This window comes from Eschrichtius robustus, chromosome 7, assembly GCF_028021215.1.
Source record: "Eschrichtius robustus isolate mEscRob2 chromosome 7, mEscRob2.pri, whole genome shotgun sequence".
Taxonomy (NCBI): domain Eukaryota; kingdom Metazoa; phylum Chordata; class Mammalia; order Artiodactyla; family Eschrichtiidae; genus Eschrichtius; species Eschrichtius robustus.
In genome coordinates, this window is record NC_090830.1 from 114,559,548 (window position 1) to 114,578,192 (window position 18,645).

An 18,645-nucleotide genomic window follows, 5' to 3' on the forward strand; every position below is an offset into this window, starting at 1 on the left:
GGTGTATGTGGTGTATAAATATCCATATTTATATACACATGTATATTTGCATAGGAAAAAGTCAAAAAAGAGACACATCAAAATCCTAAGTAGATTCTGATTTAGAAAATTTTCCCTTCTGTTTATTTTTATTTCCAATTTCTTCCTGTATTTCTAATTACTTGTATAATAAAAAAGATTTAAAAAGAGCAAGGACTTTTTGAAGTCAGAGAGGCCAAACTTCCAATTTCAGCCCTGTCACCTCTTGGCTGTGGACCCTTGGCATATGGGCCTTTAAGCCTCAGGGACTTGAAGACCTACCTCACTGAGTTATAGTGAAGATCATGTAACACTCAACGAAAAGTAGTTTTATAGCTACAGATAAATATATAAAGCAGTTTTTATGTCACTTTGGCTTTGGCAGATTCTTTCTTAGGTTTTCTTTATATTTATTATTGTTTTTCTCCCTGGTGATTTAGAGGTGGAGGCTTCAAAGAAACAAGCAGAACTTGATAAGAAAGCAATGGATGAGCTTCTGAGAGAAAGGGACCTATTGAATAAGGTGAGTTTGTTACAGTAACACTGGTAAATAAATGCCTTTCTTTAGTGCTATAATATCTGCCTATAACTGGTTGCAGGGGAGAGAAAACTCTGAGGCAAACAAAAGTAGATTAGAATTAATAATAGTGCTCAATTTTCCTCTAAGCAGCTATCCATGTTCCACCATTCACTGGCTGTGAATTGAAACCGCATTATCACCTGTGAGCACAAAGGGGCTTTGGAGAATTATCATATAAACCAGCAGGGGATTTCAGGGTGTCTTGTGGTTTCTGTTTTTATTGCTGGTGTGTTATTTGGCATCTTAGCAGTTGATCAAAATTTCTGATTTTAATAAATTTATTGATTGATTGATTTTTGGCTGCGTTGGGTCTTTGTTGCTGCACGTGCGTGGGCTTTCTCTGATTGTGGCGAGCGGGGGGCTGCTCTTGGTTGCGGTGCATGGGCTTCTTATCGTGGTGGCTTCTCTTGTTGCAGAGCATGGGCTCTAGGAGCGTGGGCTTCAGTAGTTGTGGCACGTGGGCTCAGTATTTGTGGCTCGCGGGCTCTACAGCACGGGCTCAGTAGTTGTGGCGCATAGGCTTAGTTGCTCCGCGGCATGTGGGATCTTCCCAGACCAGGGCTTGAACCCGTGTCCCCTGCATTGGCAGGTGGATTCTTAACCACTGTGCCACCAGGGAAGTCCAAAATTTCTGATTTCAATATCTATAATCTGCAACTTGTGCTAATCCAGAAAATACAAGTGAGTGCTAATAAAATTTAACTTTTAGGTGTTTGAAGGATGGCTGGTTGGCCATATAAAGAGTCTCTAACCTTTCCTCCATCTTTTCAGGAGTGTTGTAGGTTTTGATTTCTGTTTTTGGCCCTTATTTCTCCTGGTCTTTGAGCTCAATATGGTCCAAAGCTGAGGGAGGGGTTGGGGGAGCTTGAGGCCTGGAAATCCTCTATTCAAGGCAGACCACCCCCCCTTTCCCCTCCTTGCCCCTTCCAGAGGATTCCTTTGATTGACAGTCACTCTTAGGAGATTAACTTCTTTCAAGGATTTAGGGTAAACATTCCTGCTCAAGGATTTCCTCCAGGGAGGAAAAAGCTATGGGCCAGGTGTAGAGTGGGGAGGCTGCTTCCGGAGCAGACAGCCTGATGGCTTTTGGCCAAGATAGCTTCATCTCATCAAAGTAGATACAGCCTATATTTGTTCATTCCGAATTTTTATTATTTCTTTAAGTTTCCCAGAATTGAATAAATGTTAACAAAGTATTGAATAGATTACCCTGTAGCTTAAAGTAGACTATTTGGGGAATCTCAGGAAATAGTATAAGATTAGATATCTTTACATGCTGAGCACTCCTTAAGAAAGTCATTAATTTTTTTTGCATAATCCTAGTAACTGTTTCTTTATTCTATAAATTTATATATGTAAATAATGTTGGATTTAGATTTTTAAGTTTATTTGTAGCACATACAATATTTAATCCATTTATATTTTATATATCCTGATAACCTATAGGTTTTCTGCCACAATAGGACACCGAACACATTAATTTTATACGTATTTTGTTTGATCTGACTACGTCAACTCCTTCTTTAGGGCAGGGTACATTTTTAACTTCTTTTTTTCCCCGGGCCATTGCATCCTTAATGCCTGGCACAGCACCTGCCCCTCTGCAGGTATGCAGTCAACCTTTACTGATAATACATTCTTTCCCCACTGACTTGAAATGCCACCTTCATTGAGTGAGTGAGTGACATAGTTTTGACAGGCGGCAATGTTAATATATTTGGTTCTTTCAGTGTCATGTTGAAGTGGCTTTATCTTTCATAGAGCAAATGTTTAATTCAATACTTGAAAGTAAAGTTGACCTTTTCCATTTTCTACATTGTCATCCGACCAAGGTTTAATGTTCATTTTTTTTTAACCTGTTTATGCCAGTGGTTTTCAGACCTGGCTGAAGTTCTGTATTGGTTAGAGATTTGTGAAGGAATTATGAGGCACCTCATGGAACCCAAGGATACAGCTGGGCCTCAGGAACAGATAGGAACCTGGCTTAACACTCTTGGGATGCACAGAAAGCTCTCTCCCTCCACCACTAGACTTCCAGCTGAGTTTTTGCTTCATTTCTTTTAGTGAAGATCGTCTCTCTCTGTTTCCCTGTCCATATAGCAGAAAAAAGCTATCACCAGCAGCTCCCAAGTTTACATCTTTTACTGAGTTATAAAAATCTGGAGGCCCTATTTCAAAAGTCACTGGGTCCATTCAGCTGTGGCTAGAAAAGCAGACAAGCTCTGCTCCATCATGAGCATGGCTGCCAGAGTTGCACTCTATTAACTCTGTGTTCCAGAGGAGCAACCTGGCTCCTTGGGCAGCCAACCCAAGGCATTTCCATTATAGCAACTGAAACCACCAGGGCAGCTTTTTAAAAAAGTTTAGGTGCATAACAGCTCCACTGAATCAGAATCTCTGGAGTTGGGACATCTGTGTTTTTTAAAAAAACAGGTTAATTCTTTTTTACTGTTGTAAAATACATACAAAACAAAATTTGCCATTAGTGACATTTAGTACATTCACAATGTTGTGCAAACATCATGAGTCTAGTTCCACAACATTTCCATCACCCCAAAAGGAAACCCTGTACCTGTGAGGTGGTCACTCCCCACTTTCCCCTCCTCCCACCCTTGGAAATTATGAATCTGCTTTCTGTTTCTGTGGATTTGACCATTCTGGATATTTATATAACTGGAATCATACAATATGTGACTTTTTATGTCTGGCATCTTTCACTCAGAATAATGTTTTCAAGCTTCAACCATGTTGTATCGTGTACTTCATTCCTTTTTTTTTGTTTTTAATTTTTGTTTATTTATTTTTGGCTGCATTGGGTCTTTGTTGCTGTGCATGGGCTTTCTCTAGTTGTAGCAAGCAGGGGCTACTCTTCATTGCAGTGTGCGGGCTTCTCATCGTGGTGGCTTCTCTTGTTGCAGAGCATGGGCTCTAGGAGCGTGGGCTTCAGTAGTTGTGGCACGTGGGCTCAGTAGTTGTGGCTCGCGGGCTCTAGAGCACAGGCTCATTAGTTGTGGCGCATGGGCTTAGTTGCTCCGCGGCATGTGGGATCTTCCCAGACCAGGGCTCGAACCCTGGTCCCCTGCATTGGCAGGCGGATTCTTAACCACTGTGCCACCAGGGAAGCCCTTCATTCCTTTTTATGGTTGAATAGTATTCCACTGTGTGGATATAGCACATGTTGTTTATTTAGTCATCAGTTGATGGACATTTGGGTTATTTTCCCCTTTTGGCTTTTGTGAATAGTGCTACTATGAACATTCACGTACAAGTTTTTGTTTGAACACCTGTTTTCTATTCTTTTGAGTGATATTGTTGGAGCATATGTTAATTCTGGGTATCTGTATTTTTAATAAGTTGGTTTTATTTTATTTTGTAGTCAAAGCCTGTGTTACATGATTAGGTTCAGCTGTTCTGACTTCACAAGAAAAAGGCAAGAGCTGGAACAGAGGTTGGCTTTGGGGTCAGCTAGCTCTGGATTCAAATCCTAACTCCACTGTTGTATGAACTTGTAGGCAAGTAGCTTAACTTCTCATTCTCAGTTTCCTACCCCTAATATGGGAGCGATATAGTGCCCACTTCCTGGGGATGTTGTCTCTTAGTGCATTTATATGTAGGTCTATAGTGCTCTGTGCAAAATTAACATAACAAGCTCTAAATAAGCTGTAAATAATATGATTATTTTTATTCATCTCCCAAACAATGCATCTAATTATTTTAGGATTAAGACAGGGAGTAAATTTAACCAAAAATCTCCAAACATTTTGAGTAATGGGGCTGCTGTGTTGTCCTTGTTTTTAGAATATGCTTAAGGCGGTCAGTGCAACCCAGAAACAGATAGACCTGGTAAAGCTCCATGAACAAGCCAAGAGAAACCTGGAGGAAGAAATCCAGAACTACAAAGAAGAGGCTCAGAAGCAGAGAAAGATTATCTTTCAACTGGAAAAGGAGCGAGATCGGTACATCAGTGAAGCCAGTGACCTTACCGAAAAGGTAAGCCACTCCTCCATGGTGTGGGTCGAGCACCGGCACATTCTTTCTGATTATCACATTTCTGATTGCCACACACTGTTGCAAAGATGAATTATTCAGATTTCAGCTTGTGGTTCACATGCAGATTTAAGATAGTGAGAAATAAGCTTTGCTAGGAAATCAACTACTTCCCATTTAGAGTAAATAAATGCTGAGCAGATATTTGCAGAATGTAAATTTGGAGGAGCACAAATGCATATGATCAGTCCAGCCCTGGCAGGGCATATCTTCCTTGTAAAAGAACCCCAGGGATCCTCGTATCCCTGCTTGGGAGCCACTGTAAAACAGCATATTTCTCTTGCGACTTGATCATTTACGAACCTCCACTGATTGGTTTACTGACTCTGAGAGGACTAGCTGTCAGTTCAGGCACTCGTATTCTCTATCTTGGCTAGCCTTGTTAGCCTCTGTATCAGTCAGATTAAGTTGTAACAAATAACCCTCAAGTCTCAGTGGTTTATAGCAACAGAGATCTATGTTTTACTCACGTTATTGGTCTTTGAGAGTCAGCTGTAGGCCTGCTTCACGTCCTCTTTATTTCAGACTGACTCTGTTGGGATGTGCTGGCCTCTTACAGAGGGAAAACAGTGTAATAGTGGACCTTTGATATGCTCTCAGAACTTCTGCTGGCAAGGGAAGGGTACAGGGTCTGTCCGCTCATATTTCATTGATCAAAGCAAGTTACATGATCAAGCCTGATATCCCCAGGCAGGAGTGTGATCCTACTAAGGGAGGGGCCCTACCTGGTGAGACAGCCAGTATGTCTGAACATATAATCTGTTGCAGCCTCCTACTTCTCCTTCCCAAGAGTCAGTCTTTCTCCACTGCTGGCTGCCATCAAGTTATTAAAAATTCCAACCTGGTCTTATTATTACTCCCAGCCTTACAAACCTCTGTCATCTCTCAGCAACCTGGGGTGGTGCTTCCTAGCATTCTCTGCATCACAGCATCGTAGAAAATTCTATATCTACAGTATGTGGGAATGAGAGAGATGAGAATGTGCAGGGCTGGAGGGGACTAACCCAGGGATGCTAGCTGCCCAGGTCCCACCTGGCCATCCTGTGGGTGATACATACCTGTATTTTGGTACATACCTGTAAGCCACGCAAGACACAGTATTTTGGTACATACCTGTAACCCATGCAAGACACAGCCATTGGTATATTCTGACTTCTGCAACAGAGTCTAAGCTCTTCGTTCTCCCTGGAAAGCCCTTTCTTCCCTTCTCTGCATAGAAAGCTCTTATTCAATACCCAGCTCAAATGCTCATCTCTGGGGTCAAGCCTGTTTTGACTCCCTAGGCAGAACTAGTCACTTCCTACTTTATTGGTTTGTTGGTGTCTCTGGAATGGCACTTATCATCTTCTAGTGTAATTATTTGTACCTTTGTCTTCCCTACTTTATAGTGAGTTCTTGGGAGCAAGGACTTTATCTCATTCTTTTTTTCACTTCCAGCATGCTGGTAAATAGTAGGCGCTGAAAAACTGTTTGTTGAACAAATAGATAGATGATGAGTGATAAAAAGAATACTGCCACTGATTTTAACATAGGATTGTATATTTCTCTCTGTTTCATTGTAAAGGAGAGATACTGGTAACAAGTTTTGCTGGTAACTGTTTTTCACAGTTTCTGATGTTTAACTGCACAAGGTTACATAATGTCTTACCTAAATAATTTAAGAACGAGTTCTTAAAATGTTCTTTATCGACTATAATTTTTCTCTTACTTAAACCCTGACAGCATATATCAGTTGCTACAGCAACTTGTGTCACCTCTGGACTTCTTATTAAAAACATATATGTCTTTTTAACACCTTCCCATATTTCTTTCTTTCTTTACTGTCTCTCACACACACACACACACACACACACACACACACACACACCTCATTCCCAGAAACAGAAAGTTTCCTTTCGTGCATTCTGTTTATAGGGAGTTGAGGAATAATACCAGGGGTGGGGAAGATGTCATGAAACTGATATTTTGATCTACTTCTAAAGTGAGTTGTTCCAAGTTTATCCTTTTGACCCAGCAATTTCTTTTGTAAAAACTGAATATATGAAAAAACAATAATGCAAAGATTTTTATAAAAGAATATTCTTCAAAATAAATTGTGCAAATTTGCTATGTACCATTAAAACCATGTTTTTGAAAAATATTTTTTAAATGGGGAACATGGTCACAGTATGAATCTGATAAAGACAAAATGCAAAATTATTAATATGGTTTGACCTAACTTTTATCTGTGTGCAGAGGAAAAGGCTTGGGGGCATATATCATGGGGTGGTGGTGAGGATTAAATGAGGTAATATCTATAGGGCATTTAGAATGATCTCTGGCAGATAGTAAATGCTATGAAACATCTCATAAATAAGCAAGTAAATAAATAAATAAATTCGTTGATGAACAGCCCAGAATTTTTGTTCAAAGTGGCATTTGAATGTAGCTATTTTCAACTTCTTGTTAAATGTCAATAAGGTGCAGACATAGATGAAAAGTTTTAACAGTCTCAAACACTAAGGCTGACGTAAAGCCTGATGCTAAAATAGAAGAAAAGAGACTGGATGAGAATTTTAAAGCCAATAGAGGTGAATTGAGGAAAATCTACCTGGACCTCAACTCACAGTCCCTTGAATTTGCTTCCAATTGGGAAGGGGAGGGGTGGTGGTGAGCAGGAAATGGGGGGAGATAGGAGAGGATGAGAGAGGAGAGCAGACAACACCAACAGCGAGGCAGTAGGCTAGGCTCTTCTGGAAGAGATGACCAGTTCTCAGGGCAGGAATGACCAAGGAATTGCTAAGAATGGGATGTCCGAAGGTTGATTTTAAGTTCTTTACTGTGCTCTGTACCTGAAACCTTTGGTGACGGTCTGCTACATCAACCCAGTGGCTGGATTGTGCTTTGTGGGGTCAGGGATGGGGTGGTGAGGGATGTGAGGTAACACATCCCAGAAAAGGAACAGTATGTGCCAGAGAAAAGTGCCAATTGAGAATCCGGAATTCTATGGAAACAGGAAATCAAAGCCACAATGAATAGGAGAAATATAATTCCTCTAAGAATTCTTGGAGATACTAGGTGGGATGTTGGTCTTCCTAGCACACAGAATGAAGATTCTAGATGTTCTGTTGTGGTTAAGAACAGAGTGACCCTGACAGGACAGAGAACTATCATCTGGGTTATAAGTCCAAGATGGCATTACCTCTGTGATAAAGCAGAGATGAAACAGAAAGGAAGTGATGGATAAAATAAGGAACAGTTGTAAAGAGACTAAAATACACACAAACCCCAAACCAAACAAAAGCAAACAATGGCAGATTTAAAATCTACCTTGAAGTTAGTAAAGAACAGAACTGATGTGGAAAATAGAGTCAGTGAAGTGGAGTGCAAACGAATAGTTCTCTTAGAATGCAGGTGGAAAGAAAAGATAAAAATGATCAAAGAGAAGATAAGAGATAAGCAGGACAGGGAATGTAAACCAATCTACAGACTGTTGGTCTCTGATGGAGGAACTGAGCCCCAAGTCAAAGATGTAACGGAACAGATTTTCTGGAAATGAAGAAAGAACGGTACACGCGGCTTGAGCATGTGTCCGGCAAAATCAGTGACAGGAGAATCTTATAGAGACTTGCTCTGGGAGAAAGTTGTGTGTGTATTGTTTCACCCACAGTGATGCAGAAAAGTACTCTCTGAGAATTAAGCAAGAAGAAAAAGCAGAAGCCTACTTGCCTTTTTCTTTTTTTTTTTTTAAAAAAGGAAGAAGAGTGGAAGGTAACACACCACCATGTGAATACTACTTATCTCTGAGTGGTAGGGATACAGATTGTTTTAATTTCCCTCTTTTGTGCTTTCTGTATTTTTCAAATTTTCTGAAATGAATATGTATTACTTTAGTATCTTGACCAAAAGAAAAAAAAAGAAAAAATATTTAAAAAAACTTTGCCTTTCCATCAAGGGCCAATAAAATCCTACGTTTCCCAAGGAGCTTTATTAAAAATGTTTTCTAACCCATCTGTACTTGGCTCCCCTCTCTGGCAGTTGAAGAAATCTGATGTTATTACCGTCTTTGCATTTCTGTGTCTGCCTCATGCTACTTACAAGCTCCTTAAGGGCAAGTCTCCTTCAATTTTGAGCTCTTCTTGTTACTTATTCACTAAATAGGTACTCAAATATATTTTGAAAGAGTGTATGGAAAGCATAATTAGACATCTGAATCAACTAGTCAAAGATTTAATTTTAGGTATCTATATTAAATTCTTCTTCAGTAATCTATTTATCACTATGGGTCTGCCCTCCTTTAAATTCATTTGAAATAGGTTGCCATAATGGACAATGCTATCTAAATTATCCTTGGCAATTTTAGCTGTGAGTGACTTCTGACCTGATGTCCTCTTCATTCTGGGCTGCAAAAACAGTGTCAACATTCGCTTTCTAGCTCTTTTCATTTAGAGAAATAAAAGTGACATCTAAGATGCTGAGAGCCCTACATTACATTTTATTAATTTAACTGGGCATTTGCAAATGAGAAAGAAGATACTTTTTTTGTGCCAGAATTGGATGGCTCAGAATCCCAAACCCTTTCTTTATGTGTTTGTCTCAGTCAACATGTGCCACAATATCGTTGCATAATAAATAAACACCAAATCTCACTGGCATGCAGAAACAAGCACTTATTTCTCGCTTACACACCTGCAGTTGACTAGCATCAGCTGATGTAGGCTGAGCTTGCCTGGGCTTGGCCTGGGGCTGTGGGTTGGGTCCAGATTTGCTCCACATGTTTCTCATCCTCCAGAATACATGGTATTCTCATGGAGAAAGGAAGGAACGCAAAGGACAGACCCAACCACGCAAGCACATTTCATGATTCTCTACTTGCCAAATGTTCTCTGACACCCCATTGGCTATGGCAAGTCACATGTCCAGGCCCAGCCTCAACAGCAAGGGCAAGAGGTGCTGGGAGCGAATATTCACGGAACCGTAAAACAATCTACTACAATGTTGCAGCGCTTTTTATCTTCATGGTTTTTCCTCTGCTGCACTGTAAATTTTATTATTCAGGTAAATTGAGAGGCACCAGGAATGGCATCAGAAGTTGTGGTCCACCATATTTACTTCTTTTCTAGACTTTTTATAAATTCTAGGTAAAATCATTTCCAGTAAATTATTAAATCTGGGGAACATTTTGCACATTATGCATTTCGCTCATTTTAGGACCCCTTCTTTTTCTTCTGGCTATCACCTCCCAGACAGCTTATATGCCAAAAGGCATTTTTCACAATGAATCCCTACCTACAGGTTTCTTAGCTGTCTGTTTATTTGCCTATAACAGTGTCAAACAAAGCTCTTCTAGACAGAGGTTCCAAGAAATGAATAATAATGTGCTTGCAAGGACTTGGAAGTAAGTGAGGATAGCAAAAGTTGATCAAAGAGATATTGTTCACTGAATACGTACTTCATCATAAAATGAAACTTCTGTTTCTTCAATATTAATTTGAAGTTTTTTATACAGAGCGTCTTTAATAGGGTAGAACCCTGGAGAGAGCCTTCAAGGGGACATACACAAATTTTAACCTTTTCATGTTATAATAAAAGAAGTGTACTATGGATCACTATTTCCCTGCAGGAGGACAGAATTTGATCCATAGAAAAAATCAGATTGATTTGTTAAGTGCTAATATTATATAATATCACATAATGTTAACCTATCATGATAATCTATTAACATTTATTAAATGATTAAATTATGATATGCCTGGTACTTCCATGATGGCATAAATATATTTATTCTCACTATATCCTCATAATAGCCCTCCAAGGCAGATATTATATCCCTCATTTTGTATCATAACATGTTATTAAAAGCAGATAGAAAAATAGATATGCCTCTCTAAATTTGAGGTAGAGGATAAAATAAGAAAGCAAGAAAAACAGAGAAGACTTAAAATTTCACGTGCCTGGGCATATAGTTTTTTTTCTTTTTTTTTTTTGAGAATGAGTTTTCCAGTTTCATTATGGAGGTAAAGGCGTTGCCAGCATCAAAACCATTGACATCAAGTCAGAAAAACTTATTTGAGAAGTTTATTGTACTGATATTTCATCAAATGCAAGTTAAAGGATTCCAAATTCAATGACCCACTTTCTCATCCTGCCTTCGTCTATATGATGTTTTGACTATGGCTGCAGATTTCCAGCATGTGTTATTGATTTTTGTCTCACTCGTTTCTATTGGCAGGTTGTTTTAACAGAAAAAGAAGAGGTAGTAGGTTATAAACTGAGATTGTACCCTGATAGCGCACCGCAAGCACTTTTGGGGCTCCTCTGAAGCAGGCCTCCACGTGCTAGGATCTCCAGCCCTCTGGCTATAATAAAACTTTCTATATTTGGTTGTGATTTAGCTCATGAGTTGGTTTGAGGTATCTAAAGTGTAATCAATTAATTAAGCTCCAGCCCCATAGCTGGCATTCTACATTCTCTGATATATCCTTTTAAATTGGGGACATTATGCTGATTAAGGGTTTTGCTTCTACTTAACACTCCACGTATTTTATGAATTTTCAGGATTTGAACCTCTATGTGACATTGGTTTGAATGATTTCCATCAAAACAAATTGAGTCCCAACACTTAGAACTAAATTGCTTTGTGAATTGTCTTTTCCCTTTGTTTCAATACTTTTACAATTTTCGTTGTCATTTAAATGAAATACCCTTGATCTTCTTGGTATCATGATGGGTTCCTGTTACTCCCAGCTTCAAGAATCCGGAAGCAAGTTTGATTTCGTGCATTGTTGTTTGCAGAAAGATGGACCCTGCTAGCTGGGTGCCCAAAAAAGAAATGCCCTTGTTTGCATCCTTTCTCTGGAGCATTATTCTGTCTGTGCGAAGGATTATTCTTGCTGTAATATCTCTGAAAGTGATTGAACAAGCAATTTTTTTCTTTTCTCTGACGTGCTGCTTGATATTCTGAACGCTGATGATGCTGTTCAAAGTATTTTCAATCTATTCATTTCACTGACCCCAACGAGGGTGGTCATGTCCATAGAAAGGCTAAATTTTGGGCTGAGATAGTCCCTTTCTTTTAAAAAAATCAAACAACTAACAGATCCAGGAATAGATACCTTATTTAGGTTTCACATTTGTTCCTAACTTATACATTTTAGTTGCTAGTGGTGGTACCTTAAAAGGCCACCTGCTACTCATTTTTAAGGATTCTAAAGGTACAGATCAAAAAAGATGATGGAAGAAGGAGTGGGATTTCTTTTCATTTCAGATCTGTCCATGTGCCTCTTCTCCAGACCTCCTCTTCTCAGATTTTCTAATTTTTGTTCCTTCCAGCCCCCCAACCAATGATGCAAGCCATTCATCACGGAGTCTGTATACATTCTTACCTTGGGCCATTTTCTTTCCACACAAAGTGAGTGATAGCAATTAATAGTAATAAAACAGCAAAATCATATAAAAATACTTTGTACAACTCTGGTTGCATAAATTTAAAAGATTCGTTGAAATAGATAATTTTCTCGAAAATATGTACACACATCGAGGCTTGACTCAAGGAGAAGTAGAAACCATAGAAAGATTAATAACCATGGAAGCCACCAAAAAGGCTGAGAGAATTAGCTCCAGCATTGTCACTGGGGACCTAATTATTTTAGAATTGAGTTCCTTCAAACTTTTAAGAATCAGATAATTCTCAGGCTATATAAATTTTTGTGTGTGTGTGAATTCAGAAAAATGTACTGTATATTCTTTGGGGTAATATTGATTGGCATTACTATACTGACGTAACCCCTGCCTTCTGCTGTGATAATGAACAAAGACTCTAGGCCAAGGAGAGAGCTTGGCGTGAGTCCTTGGCTAGGGTGATTGAGGAACAAGAAGGAAGAGGTGGTTCTCACAAATTATGTAAATACCAAATATTAACTTCTTAGATAAATGTGAATGACCATCCTATTAAACTCCCAGTGTTTAATTCTGTCATAACACCCTATGCGTATCTCAGATTATTGGTTATATCCATTCCTTGATTATCCATTTTATGGTGGAGTCACTCACTAGAGGTGAACTTGAAGGTAGGGAATGCATCTTATTCTTCTTTACATCACTAGTGCTTTTACAGTGCCTGTCATAGATGGGTCCTCAATGCATGTTCAGTGAGTGAATGAATAAGTAGGTGAGTGGATGAATGAGTGAACAGAAGGGTACTCTGCTCACTTTATGAAACTAGCAGAAATCTTGATATTGAAATAGAAACAAAAAGAAAGCTATAGACTTAGGTCACTTATGAATAGGTATGCAGCATCCTAAATTCTAGCAAACCAAATTCAACAGTACAGTAAAAGAATCATCCAGTATGACCAAAGAGGGTTTATCCTGCAACTGCAAGGATAGTTTTCTATTGAGAAAACTGTTGCTGGCGGTATGGAAATGTAAAGTGTTACAGCCATTTTGGAAAGCAATCTAGCAATATCTATTAAAGTTAAAAATATATATGTCTTTTGAGCCAGATATTCCACTCCTGGAAATCCATCTCAACAGAAGTAAAAGAACAAGTGCATAGGGACACATGTATAAAATGTTTATTGCAGCATGGCTCAGAGTGGCAAAAAAGTGGAAACCAAGTGAATGCCCATCAGAGGGGAGGAGCTGAGTATATGATGGCTCATCCACACTGTAGGGCATTATGTCCCCTTTAAAGAGAATGAATTAGAGCTAATCCACCTGATTTCCACAAAGTATTATTAAGTGGTAAAAATCAAGGTGCATAAAGGTATGTAAGAGGATCCCATTTTGCTAAAAAATAAAGACCAAACTCAAAAAGCAAAAGGAAAACAAACAAATCCCTGTATCTGTATATTCACTAGTTGAACAGCTGTGAACTATATTACTTCTTTTGACTTCAGTTTCCTTGTTTGTGAAAGTGGGGTGATGATAATGCACATCTCATAGGATTTTTGTGAAGATTAAATGAGTTAATGCATGTAAAATTCTTGGTATATAGAAAGTACCTGAGAAATACTAGCTATTGTTATGAGGATGTTATAATGATGACATTAGTAGACCTAAAGAGAATATGCAGAATTCAAAGAAAATTTGGAAGAACACATAGTAGATTATTAACCTGGTTACTTTATGTATCAGTGAGGGATTGATGTGGGTTGAAGGGAGAAGGAAGGTCCAAGTAAATAAGGAAAAGAAAATAAATGTATATTTTCCATTTATGCATTTATTTAGAACTGTAGCACATGGGACTATGTATAAAGAAATAAAATTAAAATACTTGTAAAAGGAAATATTTATTACTAAGTATATCAAATCAGTAGACCCAATAATGTAGTGCAAAATAATATATGCTAAAAAGGCATTTACTAAAATTTAATCCCATCCCTCCTTAAATATAAGCCTAAGAAAACTTTGAAAGGTGTTTATTTAAAGATATAAAGGAAAATATATTAAACACCAGCCATCATTAACTCTGATGGGAAAACATTAGAAGAGGGTTTCTTTTTTTTTTAAAGGAATTCCTTTTTTTAAAAAATTTATTTATTTATTTAGTTTTAGCTGTGTTGGGTCTTCGTTTCTGTGAGAGGGCTTTCTCTAGTTGCGGCAAGCGGGGGCCGCTCTTCATCGCGGTGCGCGGGCCTCTCTCTATCGCGGCCTCTGTTGTTGCGGAGCACAGGCTCCAGACGCGCAGGCTCAGTAGTTGTGGCTCACGGATCTAGTTGCTCCGCGGCATGTGGGATCTTCCCAGAGCAGGGCTCGAACCCGCGTGCCCTGCATTGGCAAGCTGACACTCAACCACTGCGCCACCAGGGAAGCCCAGAAGAGGGTTTCTTGAAGTATATTTTCTGGAATACTAATTCCACAAGTGGAGTAAAAGAATTCCCTAGTGCAGTGGTTTGGGAACATGATGCTCACAGATAGCTCTCACCTGATTCACAGTATCAGCATGGCAGAAGGCCTAAGTCCTTTTTGACCTTTAGGTTCTAGGTAAAGTGCCTCTTCTTTAGAGGAAACCCTTCCTTCCTTCTCTGTCATATTGTTCTGTTTATTTCTTTCAACTGTAATCATTAATTAAGAGAACTCCACTGAAATGCAGTTAAATATTCTTAAGAATTTTCTCCTGTGTGTTCTAGCTGTTGTTAGATCATAAGCTCCATTGATTTAATCAGTCTTCCTTGCTAAATTTTTTTTTCTTAAGGGATTTTTGAAGAAGTTTGTCCTTAGAAAGGCAATTTCTGTGGCCATTGCAGCTGAGAGTCATGATTACCTTATTTCTACTATATGGATTGCTTGTTGAGAGGTATAGGCTCATGGTAGAATTTCAGGCCTCAGTTTTTCATACTTGCAAAAAGGAGACAGTTATTCTTTTTTTTTTTAATTTTTGGCTGTGTTGGGTCTTCATTGCTGCACGTGGGCTTTCTCTAGTTGCAATGGGCAGGGGCTACTCTTCGTTGCGGTGCACGGGCTTCTCATTGCGGTGGCTTCTCTTGTTGCAGAGCACGGGCTCTAGGCACGTGGGCTTCAGTAGTTGTGGCACACATGCTCAGTAGTTGTGGTGCACAGGCTTAGTTGCTCCGCAGCATGTGGGATCTTCCTGGACCAGGGATTTAACCCGTGTCCCCTGCATTGGCAGGCGGATTGTTAACCACTGCGCCACCAGGGAAGTCCCGAGGCAGTAATTCTTGCATCTCATCTTGCCTAGAAGTGTTTTATGCACAGTAGAACACATATTTTTATGGAGTCCTTTGGGTTTCCCTGATGGAGTGAGTTTGACATTGGCAAGACAGTGTTATGATTGCTATCAATGTTCAAAGGCCACTTTTCTTTCTCGTGGTTAACCTTATAAAGCCATGAGTATGGCCAAACAGCTAAGTTATCTCTTATCCTTCCTAGTGCTTTGTGTTAAGATCTGTTTAAGCCTGTGCTTTTTTTTTTTTTTTTCTTTCCTTTTTTGGTGGGTGGGATGGTGAAGAGAGGTTCTCAGTATTGAAAGAATTTTTTTACTTTCTTTTCCCTCTTGTGGTCACAGAATAGCTGTGCTAAACCTTCATGCTTGAGCAGAACTCCGGCATAGATAAAGTGTATGTTTGCCCCTCATCAGCTGGGCTGAATGTCTGTGTTGTACTGCAGTGATTATAGCCACAGTCACATTTTCTGATTGGTGGCATTTCTATGAGCTACCCTTCGATAAAAAAATCTCTGTTTGTCCTGAACCGATAACCACCGATGGGCTATTCAACCATCTCTATTACTTCTTTCTCCTCCAGGTCCTCATGAACATGGAAGGCATAAAAGTCCGTGAAATGCAGATTTTTGACTACAGGAAAAAAATCGCTGAATCAGAGACTAAATTAAAACAGCAACAGAACCTGTATGAAGCTGTGAGGTCAGACAGGAATCTGTATAGCAAAAATCTGGTTGAAGCTCAGGTAAAGAATATATTTATGTCTTTACATTTTGATTCCTCCCCATCCTGGGTTTAAAGCAGTTTCTGTTATCCTAATGGCAGGATTTAAAATAGATCCAGAAAGAAATCTCGTGGAATTCACCTGAAAGGGAAGATCAGTTTATGCAGAACTGTCAGATTGTTTGAAATGGAAATAACAAAACTTGATTGGATGTGAAGATCATGGTGCTGGTTTTAATTATTATGTAGAATTGCCATTCTCCTCTTTCTAATTTTTAAAGCTGCTAATAGCTACCATGACTCAGAGGGGAGCAGTATACACTTGTCATTTAATTGCAGAGCTTTGCTTTGTAATCTTTTAGTTAAAAATGCTTGTTGTGATTCCAATTCCTCTCTTGTACAGTGAGGAATAAAGTAAGTGTGTGTGTGTGTGTGTGTGTGTGTGCGTGTATGACATATTCATTATGTATACTTTATCTCATGAGAATATTTGGAGAGTTAATGCTATAAAGTACTTTGAGGTTGATGGGCACAAGATACAAAGGAATAGCCCAGCTGAGACCATTGTTTTGAGTGAGTCTCCCTTAAAAGCTCTTGAATGTGTTTTGAACTTCCATAGGCATGGTGATGTCTATTTAATTCACTTTCAAATATTTCTCCTTTTATTCTGTTAGGACGAAATAACGGAAATGAATAGAAAATTAAAGATTATGACCCATCAGGTAGATCAGTTGAAAGAAGAAATCTCAGCCAAGGAGTCAGCACTTGTGAAGCTACATCTGGAACAGCAGCATATAGAAAAGGAGAAGGAAACGTTGAAGGTACAGACCTTATAATAAAAGCAATGAACCAATAGTCAATCTATCAGACCTATTGGGGCCAGGCTCCATGCTCATGGAAGGGAGTAAGGGGGCAGGAAGAACAACCAAAGCACCTGGAGGATGACCTCCACCACCTCCAGGTCAGTCTTCCCTACGAGGAGTGCTCTCAGGTAGAATGGGGAGGGGCCAGTGGAGATGCAGAGCACCTAGTTTACCTGTGATGGCTGTCATGGCATCAGTGCAAGAGAACTTAGCAGGTCCCAGGAAGTCCTGGAACTTTCAGGCTGACCACAGTCTCTTCGCATTTACAACCCAAGTCCAACACTTTGCCTGTACTCAACCCTCCCAAACTCCTCCCTGGGGCTTCTATAAGGCAGTGCTGGCAGGACCCTTTGTCCCTCTGTCCTAATCCTTGTTTACTTCATGTGCATGTGCCTTTGCTGCCTTCAACGTCATTAACTACCAGGTGTCAAGCTTTGTCCTCACTTGATTTGCCCTCAACTAGGTTCATTGTTCCCCTTACTTCTGTGAATCTAAGAACTTTGCAGCCACCCCTCTAGGGAATCACCTTTGTCTTCACACATATTACTAAGCTATATCCTTTTAAATCTACTAATTTAGAACATTCTATGTCTACTAATATAAAGACTCTTCCCCAAAATACATGCCAAATAATTATACCATATCAAATCCTTGAACTAAATGTTTTACTGTATACATTCACTAAACCTAATGTATTTTCCTTTTCCTATCCAATCCAGTAGATTTCCCTTCTAATCCATTTGACCGAAGAATTAAAAAAGGAACTTCTAAGAGAATGATGCCACTTTTATTTTTTGTGTATGTTTATGAGCCACTTGCAGGAACTTTCTACAAACAATGAGACTGGTTATCTCGGTTTCTGCATATAATTAACTTCAGAGATAGTTCCTATCTTGAAAATGTGTATCTCGTGTTGGACAGGTTTAATGCCAAATTTCCTTGATTCCATGATGCCGTAGATTGACCTATGCACTCTCAGTTTAATAATAGGTTTTGTCAACTTAATGATAGGTCTTCATGGAAACAGAACTACTACATTAAATTAAGATACATGAGGTTTGAGAAAGATTAAAATGTAACAAAAGTGCCTTTACAATAGAGATATGGTAATTGATTTATTTACCTAAAACTGTCATCTCCCCACTCTAGCTCATGACAGAAAAAAATAGAAAATTCTGTACTAAAGTTTATTTACATATAAAGAAACATAAATGTATTTTCTAAAATTTGAAAATATCCTGTGTCTTTGTCCTTATTTTCCTTGTTTGAAAACAGTTTTATAGAAGGTAGTATGTTGCTATACCACCCTGGAGTCTATAGTGGGATGGGGTTTATTTATTATGGGCTGAATCAGAAGAATCTTATTGTAAACGTTGCTTCACCCATGGGCCTCATGGACCCACGTTAGCAAGGCTTCAGTGTAACTTGACTTGGTACATCATCTCTTCCTTTCAGAGGATGACATTGATCCTCATCTCTTACTTTCCCAAGTAATGCTCTTTTCAAAAGATTAACTATTGCTGCATAATGGGGTCCAAGGTAGACAAAATCCTGCTTTAGAATAAGTAATGTCCTATGCAAAAAAGCAATTACTCCTGATTCCTTAGTTTGACTTTGGTTAATATTGGTTTCAGTTACACCCTCCATCATTAGACATCTACACACATAGCTCCAAAGAAGCATCAAAATAAAATAAAGGATAATAGGGTCCTGTTTTTTGGTCCTCGGCCAGCAGAGTTGGCAGCTGGTGA

General features: G+C 39.1%; 1 protein-coding gene across 1 annotated transcript in view; it reads left to right on the forward strand.

Moving 5' to 3' along the window:
• CFAP58 (cilia and flagella associated protein 58) overlaps positions 1-18,645 on the forward strand; it is a 109,483-nt gene that overhangs the window by 20,104 nt on the left and 70,734 nt on the right. Inside the window, exons 9-12 of the mRNA XM_068547909.1 lie at positions 459-541; positions 4,397-4,588; positions 15,892-16,053; positions 16,706-16,852. Of these exons, the coding sequence (XP_068404010.1) occupies positions 459-541; positions 4,397-4,588; positions 15,892-16,053; positions 16,706-16,852 (584 nt within the window). The remainder of the gene's footprint in view (positions 1-458; positions 542-4,396; positions 4,589-15,891; positions 16,054-16,705; positions 16,853-18,645) is intronic.